We start from the raw sequence: 10,046 nt of genomic DNA, 5'->3' as shown, positions 1-10,046 counted from the left end.
AATATCCATGTAGGCTTTATCGATTGTATATGCTTTCTATTATACGTACGTACCCGTAGGTCAATCGACTTGTTCGTTTACGTTAACGTTAACAGCGCTCGGATCTAACAGTACGTAAATTCTTTTTTCTTCCCTATTTCATTCCATTTTTTACCCATAAACAACATTTTTTAATATTTCAATTTTGGCGTGTTATAGGTACACTTAAAATTAGGAGAAACCACTAAAAAAGGTTTCATATTAGGTGTTTACGTATAATACAATACGTATCAATATAGCAAGTATTTTACATTTCAACAATGAAATAAGTTTTTCGAATATTTTTTATATAAACCTAGCGTATGGATAACAAAATAAAATTATCCTTGATAAGCTGCACTATTTCAGGTATATTAATAAAAATGTATTTTCAAGCAACAAATGATAACAGCAATTTAACTTCTTCAAAAAAGCTATTTTATATTATACTTTGTATCAATGCGGTTGTTGTGAGCATAAATATTTTACTAAGATCTTATCCACACATAAAAAATGCACATTCAAATACTTATAATATAGATTTTACAAATTTAATGAAAAATAATTTTAAAAATTGTGTATTTACATCAATTTTCAGCATTCAGTTAATGATCTATGTAATATTAACTGTTATTAATTATGAAAATTTGTATAATTACATACAAAAGTTTGAAGTATTAATAAGTTGCATGTTGATTTTATCAGCATTAGTGCAAATTATTGATATAATTGATCAAGATAACGAGAGCACCTTTGATATTAATTCGTTGCAAGGTTTAGATTATGGTACTGGTATGGCTTATAGTTATTATTATGGATATTTGAGACTGGTACTTCCTACGACTGGTTCCCTTAACAAGGGACTAATTGAAAAATTAGAAAATATAGAGGACGAGAATAATATACGTGTAGCTCTACATAAATTATTAATTTTAATTCCTGAGTCGTCATACGTACCACCGGATCTTAAAGAAGCTTCGTATAAATGGATGGAAAGTGCAAGGACACTGGAGGAAGAAATACGTGATCGAGCAGGAGTTAAAAATCGGATCTATCGTAATAGTTTATACAAAATTTTTCCGGATGGTGATAGAAACTCTACACCCATATATGTTCCTGTAGAAGGTGCAACTCCTTTAGTAACATTTGGTGAAGTTCAAAAACATGCTCATCCTGAAACAAAAGTTTATTCAAAATATCGGAAGGATGTTATAAAAAGATTTTATGAGAAGTTAAAAGAGTTAATAAGTACCGACCCCGAGTGTGCCGATAAATGTGAACTGATTTATTACAATGACTATGATGAGAATGGAATGAAAGTCAATGTTGCTAAAGTTATACTTGACAGATTACAGAGGTCAGAAACATATACATGATACCAAACAAATTTATAAATTATAATTATGCTTTTGTAAGAAATTTATTGTAATATATTTATATTGTAAAATGAAAAACAGTATTTTTTTCAAAATAAAAGAAAAGGACCTTATGAAGTTTATTTCTTCAAAAACATTGTTTATTTATTGTAGTAGTATAAATTTGTATAAAGTTATAAAATAATGGATCAAGTTTTGATTTCAATTTATTGTCAAATTTCTGTTGGTCATTGCTAAAAAATAAGGTAAGAATGTAATGAATCAAGTATATTAATTACATTCAATATTTTTGAACAAAATACAAAGACTTATTATACAAGGCCCCTGATCGTATACTTATGTAAAAAGATACGTTTTTGATAAGTTTTAGTCAGTTAATTAATATTTGTATAAAGGCTGGCACAATATGAACACAATAATCACAATTTCTTTACATGTCCATTTCAAACTGTTCTGCAGATTCCTCAATTATTGGAGTATCTGTAACATTAATGATAAAAGTGGTATCAAAAATAATACATTATTTTTTTTGATAATGTTTTCATATATAAAACTAAAACAACAAAATTTTACTAAAAACATGAAAAAGAAAAAAAGAAAAATTGAAAAGATCTACTAAAATCAATAAAACATATATTCACCTTTGTTAATTTGAGGTTTTGCAGATGTCACAACATTTGTTGAAGGATTCTTTAATAATTCCGTTGCAAAAGATGGCATATTTCGCGGCGGTGTTCGTGATATAGGTGAATTTCGTAAATTCATCAAAAACTCACGTTCATAAACTATACGGGTACCTACGTATAATTTGCATAGATTATGTTGATAACTAATCCAAATATTTATAAATGTGATTTACTGAACATCTCTCTTTTGGTTAAATTGTTTAATAATTCATAGTAATATTAATAATGATAGAAACTTATTAAATACATCATAACACAATATTTATAAATCTTAAAACTATGAACACACTCTAACTCTAATAAAAATACTCTAACATAATAGAGGTATATGTATGGTAAATTAAAGAATGAATTGTTTAAACAAAACTTTTTCATTTACACTGTACTTCATATTTCTTATATATTCCACCATCACTTGTTTAGATAAAAAGATATGTATACAATGAAAAGTGTGCTTTTATATTGAAATTACTTGATGGTAAATAAATTTTGAAATCAATGATGTTTACAAACCCTAGGCAACAAGGTTTAATAATATGCACAAGTGGCATGTATTTACCATATCAGAAGATACAAAACAGATTATCTAATCATACTTTGACCTAAAAATGTACATATCAATTACAATGATCAATAAATTTAAATCATTTAGCTAACAATTTACTAATCTATATTACATGTATGTATAGTATATTAATAATGTTTCAAATGTACCTTTGTATTGAAAAATTCTAAGTACTGACCTCCAGGTGTAGTTGAAAAAAGCGTTCCGCCAGGAGTCGATGAATAATCAGCAGGCAATTGACTAGAATCATTGATCACGATCCGTTTTGAAGGGATATTTTGGTTCTGGGTAGCTTGCTTTGCAATCGGTGATGCAGACATACTTGATCTATCGATTTCTTCAAAAATAAAAAGAATTTCCATTCAACGTAATTAGTTTATATCAAAGATAAAGATAAGATTTATGCATGATCTTTCGTTATATTGTTGACAAGAAATTTTACTGCGCGTGTACGTTAAACGCTTACAAATTTAAATACAATTAGGTACAGCTGTTGAACCAAAAATAAATATAAACTGGTTTCTCTTTTTTGTATACTTTCATATGAATATTATGCTCACAATTTTATTTAATTAAAACGATACACGTTCACGATCTTAATTAAATGTAAACAGCATATATAACATACGTGTAACCTAAAAAATCAAACCACAACCAACCACAGCGATTCACAAAGTCGCACCATCTAATAAGTAATTGTTTTATATAAGTTCCAAGTTTCCCCTCCACTTTCAAAATACTACAGAAATGCTTTTCAAAGCGTTACCAGTCATTGGCGCGAAATGTTCAGTTACTTATTAATTCAAATGTAATTTCAATTGAATGTACTTTAAAGCAATATTCACATACTTTTATGATAAACAGATGATACATTTTAAAAATGTAATAGCGATCACTGTTGTTATTATCAAGCATGTAGTTTATAATTCAGTATTTCTTATATATATTTTTTTTTTTATTTAGTACTGCTATTAATATGTGTATATTCAGTATTTTTTCAACAATCAAGATATTTATAAATATACAACTTAAATATTATTTATATTCGTAATATGTACATTCTTTACTAACAAAGTATAAAATACTTTTATACATACATATGTACTTATCTTGTATATTATGTACTTTTACATTTTACAATTATTTAAAAAAATTGTTTTTTAAGATTTAAAATACCTTGAATTTTAAACTAGATTATTAATTTTTGCAAATATTTATTTATATCGTTATATTGTTATGCATATTATTTATATAAGATTTATAAATTTATATTAATATAAAATTCTACAAATGTGAAAACTAGATTTAAAGAAGCTTCAAAATGTTTGAGTATAAAAATAAATTGACAGAAAACCCGTCTATTAGTTTCAAGATTTTTTCAAAAATTAAATTAGAAGATACTATGCAGATTTAAATGTTTTTAAGAGTACTCAAAGCATACAAAAATTTAAGTAACTTATAATTTATCGCTAATGTTGTAAAAGAAAAATGACACAAAACTATACATAGTGTAATATTCTATTGAGGTGTCCATATTTTATTTTAAACATTTGGAATACTATCCAATGCTTCTGGCATCTAGAAATTCCACATTTTAAAGCTATAAACAAGAAATTCTTGCATTAGCGCTCCCTTAATGGCAGGGATTGATGCCATACTAATTTAATCTATGAAAGATTTAAAGTTTTCTCATGACTTTAATAGTAAGCAGCCACGGTATAAACCCAGTTGAAAGAAGATATAAGTAATTTTATATAGATTTTGGAAGCGGATACGTCGGATGAAGGAACTTCACATTATTGTCGAAGTTCAGTCTACTAATAGACACAGTACAATTACTATTACACCTCCTCCTCCTCCTCCTTCGGAAAAAGCGCAATAACAATGAATGTAATGAGAAAAAGAACGCAATGCCTTATGGAGTCGATACTCGTTTAATTAGCTACCCCTCAACATAATAAACAAAGATCATTCAAAGTCAGAAGCAATTATCATTTCCACCTAGCGGTTTAAGTTTCTTAATATCTGATTAATCCTCCATCACTTTAATATTCATTACGCCACTGTATTACACACTTATATCACTTACTATTATATGTTAGATATACATTGTTTGCTTTTTTAATAAATATGTCAAAATTCATAGTTTTCATGATTTCTAGATTGTTTAAGGAAACTTAAACAATATTTTGTGAATGATACAAAACTAGGACCATCGGGAAGCCGTCATAGCAGTAACAACAGATTCAATTCGCAATACTTAAAGTAAAATAAATGAGTATTTAAAATAAATATAAACAAGTAAACTAGTGATGCAATGACTAAATGCAAACGACATTTACATTTATTCATATTGACTGTAAAGATTATTCATGTTATATATGTATATATATATAACGTCTAAATACAATCAAACTCACAAAAAATGGTTCATCAATTTAAAAATCATTTGCATTATTTACAGAGTTCAATAATGAACAGTTTTCGGAAATTCGAGAAGTTTCTAAATTATTCTAAAATGTTTCAACAATATTACTAAGCGTGTTGACCATAAAAGAAAAGAAAATTATTCTAAGAAATTGCTCCAACTTTCGAAAACTATTACTGACGCTACTATAAAGGACACGCGACTAAGCTGAAATAATCGATTATTATTTTTAATACATTTTTCATTAACATATAAAAGTTCTCACAATATATATGTATATATACCAAACACTGAAATTTTATTCTCAACGTAGCACATAAATACACGGCTAATGCAATGAAAAAAGTACTTTCAGTTTCCTTTTCTTTTTTTTTTTTTTTTGTTTTAATTGATAAGATATAAAATGATCGTGTAAAAGTTTGATTCCTATAATCGTTAAAAATAAATAATGCAAGCGTATAAATAAGTCGATATTTATGTATTATTGTTTAATAGCCTGCAAAGGGCAGGAAATTAGAGAGGTAATCGATTTACAAAACTTCTATATATATTCAATCACGAAATTTGGTCTTTATTTCCAAAAATATCTCCCTCATTTCTGGACCGCTCAAAATTGCCTGCAAATACAAATAAAAAACTGTGAGAACTTTTTCAATAATGTACAGAGTTGATAAAACTAGTTCCCGACATGATCTGGTGGATGATAATTTATGGTTATTATTAGTTTACACACTTTTATCATAGATTCCTTGAAAGGTTTTCGTTTTGGATATTAAATTGTTTCTAACATTTCGGCATAATAATATGTATGTAATAACAAAAACCACAATTAAAAGGTCAAACACTTTATTTCTTAATGAAGGTATGTACTTGGGATTTGGGACATACAAAAATTCGTATCATCTAAGCCTGAATGTACATCTCCTTCGGCAACGCTTATGATTAAAATATCCCTTCCAATACCCAACTAAACCTCTGCCTAGACAAACACGCTGTAATCGCGGTGGTAGAAGCATCGAACAGGGGCCACGGAACATGGAATGAATCCAATTGGAAAAGTCGTGTAGAAAAGACGATGAAATAAGATGATTCAAGATAAAAGGTTTGAAGCTCATAATCAAATTTCGACTCGGATAAAACTGTGGTTGCATCTAGGCAATATATCAAATCTCCTCTGAGGGTGGGGGGGTGGGGGGAGGGCAACAAAGAGATAAAAAAGAACCGATTTGTTTGAATGCCTCACTTCTTAACTATTTCCTTTTTCTTTTCCTTGATCGCTTTATACTGGTAGCAGTCACAATGATTGTATTATCGATGCAATATTAAACACACTACTGATTCTTGATACTTTTTAGTGACAAGAAATATTAGTTATAGTTATACGAGAGGAGCAGTAGCAGGAGAAACAGCAATAATAAATATTGAACGAGAAGAGAAAAGTGTAAGAGTATATACCAGTTATAGTGATAAGAGCAATAGCAGTAGGAATAGTAGTATAGTAATATTCGTAATGCTAATCGTAATAATTATAATAGTACTAGGTTCTTTCTCTCTAGTGTAACGGATAACTATTTTTGTAATCTACTATTATAAAATGAAATTGAGATGAGAACGTTGGAATATTTCGATAGATCGCGTTTACATAAGCGATTATAGTTCACCAACTCACTCTACATATACTCACACACCATGAGAAATCAGCTGAGAGCTCCGTATTTCACTTACTTTTATTATTTTTTTTTTTTAATTATAATGAATTGTAGCCAATAATCGGATTTAAATTAAATCTGCGACGTTCATTGGCATTTCGTCAATATGAGTGTTGTAGAATTGTTCAATATCTTTCAAGGTTCGTTTATCCTCCTCTGTTACGAAGTTAATAGCCACTCCCTTACGACCGAAACGACCACCTCGACCGATTCTGTAATATAATTTAACTTATTAAATATTTATACTTATATACATACCTATAAAAACTTGAAGAACATTTCAATTATAATTAGCAGGAATTAAAAAGACGCTTAATAAAATGTGCTATATACATTCAAGTCAGTTATATATATTGTGCATCATCGCTTACCTATGAATATAATTTTCACGATTGGATGGTAAATCATAATTGATGACAAGTGAAACCTGTTGAACATCGATACCACGCGCTAAAAGATCGGTAGTTATGAGAACACGGGATGATCCAGTTCTAAATTGCTTCATAATGAGGTCTCGTTCTTTCTGTTCCATATCTCCATGCATAGCAGAGACTGTGAAGTCACGGCTACGCATATTATCTGTTAACCAATCTACTTTACGCCGCGTATTACAAAAGATTACAGCTTGAGTAATACTCAATGTATCGTATAAGTCACAAAGGGTTTCAAACTTCCATTCTTCGCGTTCCACGAATACAAAGAACTGCTTAATACCCTCCAATGTAAGTTCTTCCTTTTTAACCAAAATGCGAATTGGATTTCGCATAAAACATTTAGACACGTCCAGTACATCTGATGGCATAGTAGCAGACAGTAATATGACCTGAAAATTTTATCTTACTTTTACCAATTTATAATCTAACAACATCATTAAAATATTACACAAAGTATAAATTATGTGTTTCTTTTACATTTTCTCTATTAATTTCCACGTACCTGTACTTCTTGAGGTAATAATTTGAACACATCATGAATCTGTTCTTTGAAACCACGAGAAAGCATTTCATCAGCTTCGTCTAGGACGAACAGTTTGATGCTATTTGCTCGTAATGCCCGTCGACTAATCATATCGTAAACTCTACCAGGTGTACCAACTACTATGTGAACACCTTGATCCAATTTTCTCATATCTTCGCGTACATTGGTACCTCCAATGCATGCGTGACATTCTGCATGCATAAAATCTCCCAAAGCAATAACAACTTTTTGAATCTAAAACGTGGGAGTTAGAATAAAAATTTATAATTACAGTTGTTACTGTTAGTTTAAAAAATATTAGTAATTACCTGTTGAGCAAGCTCACGAGTTGGGGCTAAGATTAAGGCTTGACATTCTTTAATACTAGTATCAATTTGTTGTAGAATAGAAATTGAAAATGTAGCAGTCTTGCCAGTACCTGCGAAATATCGTTCAAGTTAATCTACCAAGGTTTATTACTCGTTTCATAATCGTGTTTCGTTTGCCCGTTTACCTGATTGTGCCTGCGCGATGACATCGTGTCCCTTTATACATGGCAGAATGGCACGTTGTTGGATTGCAGATGGTTTCTCAAAGCCATAAGCATAAATACCACGTAGTAATTCTTCTTTTAAGTTCATTTCATCAAAGTTGTCCACGACCTGTATATCGTAAGATCAGCAATAATATAATGTTTTAAACAACTTTTTGATAAAACCAAAATTTCATGTTCAATTATTGGTCTAACATAATTAACTTACAACATCCCAGTTGGACTCGATGATTCCATCGGGATCCATGCCAGGAGGGCCATTGTACGTTTGTTGTTCACTTTCACTAGGACCATTTTTGGAGTCTCCTGCCCATTGATCATCGTTTCTAAAATATAAATGGAACAGTGTGTTTTTATTACAACAGTAATTACCTCAATATACAGTTCGCATTACCAAATCTACAAAGTGATTTTTCTGACTGTTATCGCATTAATTATATATTAATTATATTGCGAAACATGATCAATTGTGTATTAGATATATTTATTATAAAATAATACAAGTGAAATGATATTAAGTAATTTTCAATTCTAATGACCTTGAAAAGTAAAATTTAGCTTTACAGTAAGTTCAAGCTGGTATAATAAATTCAAATCACTGCAATTCAACAACGTAATAATTTTTTAATAAACGATACTTAATTTTATAAACATCATTTAGAATAGATCGTTAAATAGATGTAGTAATGAATTTATCGATGACTTGATAGATGCGTTGACAGTGACTCACGCGAGAGCATGTCAGAGACATGTAAGGCAAACGAAAATTTGCAAAGGTACAAATGATCGTAATTTCACGCAATATCTTTAATACCAAACATTTCGCTTTATTTATCCTTGAGATTAAAGAAAATATTCATTTTTTATTACGTAATTTTAAATACAAAGTAAAACGTGTGTTTGCACATCGGAGTACCATGCAAGTTTTTTTCATTAAAATTAAAAATATATCCGCCGAGTTTTAATATTCGATACATGTATTAAATCATAGGAATATGAAATTATAATAACATTAAGGTTATACGAATCGACAGTGATCAAAGATTACTATTCATTTTGTGAACAATGTGACAAAAACGAATGCACGCCATGTTGTCAGTCTCGTGTTCTCATGCATTCCCTGATTGCGGTACTATTTTTTAAAGAATATACTGTTAACTGTCCACGTCCAAGCTTGCACAACGTAACATTTACAGAAGCATGTATAAACAAAGAATTTCGGAAATGTAAAAAAGCAAGTATCTTTTGCGATTACGCAGGAAAAACAGAACTTACCTTCGTTCAGACGTATGCGACATGTTCCACTCACGGTAGGTCGACGGAAAGGACGAGTTCCTATTGCGTCACAAGAAATATTCTTATGAATGCCGCACAATGGCGCTGCGAACGGTCTTCAAAATTTCATTTAACTTTTTCGATCGAATACAAATTTTCCTACATCTATTCGCAATTGTTTAATGTCAACGTGAGAGAGTTTTTTAAACGTGTGTAATCGGTTTTAAATAATTCCTTATTTTTCACGATATTTCTTTTGTAAATGTCTATTGCGCATAAGGGAAGTGCGTCAATTACCCATAATCCTTTATGATCTGTTAGTGGGGTGTGTGAGGCAAATGCAAATCTATTACATATCTCTTATTCTTTCTTTAAATTTTACTCTAAACCAATATCCAATTTATTTGTTTCAATAATTCCGATTATATTTTTATTATATTATACAACATTTCTTTTATGCGCAGCAAAAATATATTTCA

The 10,046-nt window shown here is 29.6% G+C and overlaps 3 protein-coding genes across 8 annotated transcripts; 1 reads left to right on the top strand and 2 right to left on the bottom strand.

The window, feature by feature from the left end:
• Positions 1–20: 20 nt before the first annotated feature.
• Positions 21–1,477, top strand: LOC114872245 (stimulator of interferon genes protein). The gene is made up of 2 exons (XM_029179276.2): positions 21–110; positions 199–1,477. The coding sequence occupies exon 2, from the start codon at positions 342–344 to the stop codon at positions 1,392–1,394; it is 1,053 nt and encodes a 350-aa protein (XP_029035109.1). The 5' UTR covers positions 21–110; positions 199–341; the 3' UTR covers positions 1,395–1,477.
• Positions 1,478–1,512: 35 nt separating this feature from the next.
• LOC114872166 (eukaryotic translation initiation factor 4E-binding protein) lies at positions 1,513–3,703 on the bottom strand. Of its 5 annotated transcripts, none has more exons than XM_029179048.2 (4): positions 3,112–3,703; positions 2,824–2,982; positions 2,036–2,191; positions 1,513–1,874 (listed from the first exon to the last, which is right to left on the bottom strand). In XM_029179048.2, the coding sequence occupies exons 2-4, from the start codon at positions 2,963–2,965 to the stop codon at positions 1,825–1,827; spliced, it is 348 nt and encodes a 115-aa protein (XP_029034881.1). In that variant the 5' UTR covers positions 2,966–2,982; positions 3,112–3,703; the 3' UTR covers positions 1,513–1,824. The 5 variants fall into 5 exon arrangements, with proteins under 5 accessions (XP_029034881.1, XP_029034883.1, XP_029034882.1 ...); XM_029179050.2 differs by having other exon boundaries at positions 3,305–3,703; XM_029179049.2 differs by having other exon boundaries at positions 3,206–3,702.
• An 857-nt stretch (positions 3,704–4,560) lies between these two features.
• Positions 4,561–9,675, bottom strand: LOC114872227 (eukaryotic initiation factor 4A-I). Of its 2 annotated transcripts, XR_003788735.2 has the most exons (8): positions 9,568–9,675; positions 8,501–8,618; positions 8,254–8,401; positions 8,069–8,178; positions 7,719–7,994; positions 7,154–7,605; positions 6,799–6,994; positions 4,561–5,690 (listed from the first exon to the last, which is right to left on the bottom strand). XR_003788735.2 is itself a non-coding variant. In XM_029179224.2 (7 exons), the coding sequence occupies exons 1-7, from the start codon at positions 9,588–9,590 to the stop codon at positions 6,850–6,852; spliced, it is 1,272 nt and encodes a 423-aa protein (XP_029035057.1). In that variant the 5' UTR covers positions 9,591–9,675; the 3' UTR covers positions 5,620–6,849. The 2 variants fall into 2 exon arrangements, 1 of the variants encoding a protein (XP_029035057.1); XM_029179224.2 differs by having other exon boundaries at positions 5,620–6,994.
• Positions 9,676–10,046: the final 371 nt, after the last annotated feature.

Source organism: Osmia bicornis, chromosome 16 (genome assembly GCF_907164935.1).
Source record: "Osmia bicornis bicornis chromosome 16, iOsmBic2.1, whole genome shotgun sequence".
In the NCBI taxonomy this organism is placed as follows: domain Eukaryota; kingdom Metazoa; phylum Arthropoda; class Insecta; order Hymenoptera; family Megachilidae; genus Osmia; species Osmia bicornis.
Note: the sequence above shows the minus strand (reverse complement) of the source record. Positions and strands in the feature narration are given on the sequence as shown.

Coding starts and splice junctions, on each gene's coding strand:
- LOC114872245 (XM_029179276.2), top strand. CDS start 342: ATGGATAACAAAATAAAATTATCCTTGATAAGCTGCACTATTTCAGGT.
- LOC114872227 (XM_029179224.2), bottom strand. CDS start 9,590: ATGTCGCATACGTCTGAACGAAG. Junction 7,606..7,718: donor TATTACCTCAAGAAGTACAG/GTACGTGGAAAT, acceptor TAAAATTTTCAG/GTCATATTACTGTCTGCTAC. Junction 6,995..7,153: donor CGTGAAAATTATATTCATAG/GTAAGCGATGAT, acceptor ATTATATTACAG/AATCGGTCGAGGTGGTCGTT.
- LOC114872166 (XM_029179046.2), bottom strand. CDS start 3,007: ATGGAAATTCTTTTTATTTTTGAAGAAATCGATAGATCAAGTATGTCT. Junction 2,192..2,823: donor TTTTTCAACTACACCTGGAG/GTCAGTACTTAG, acceptor AATTATACGTAG/GTACCCGTATAGTTTATGAA. Junction 1,875..2,035: donor AAAACCTCAAATTAACAAAG/GTGAATATATGT, acceptor TTAATGTTACAG/ATACTCCAATAATTGAGGAA.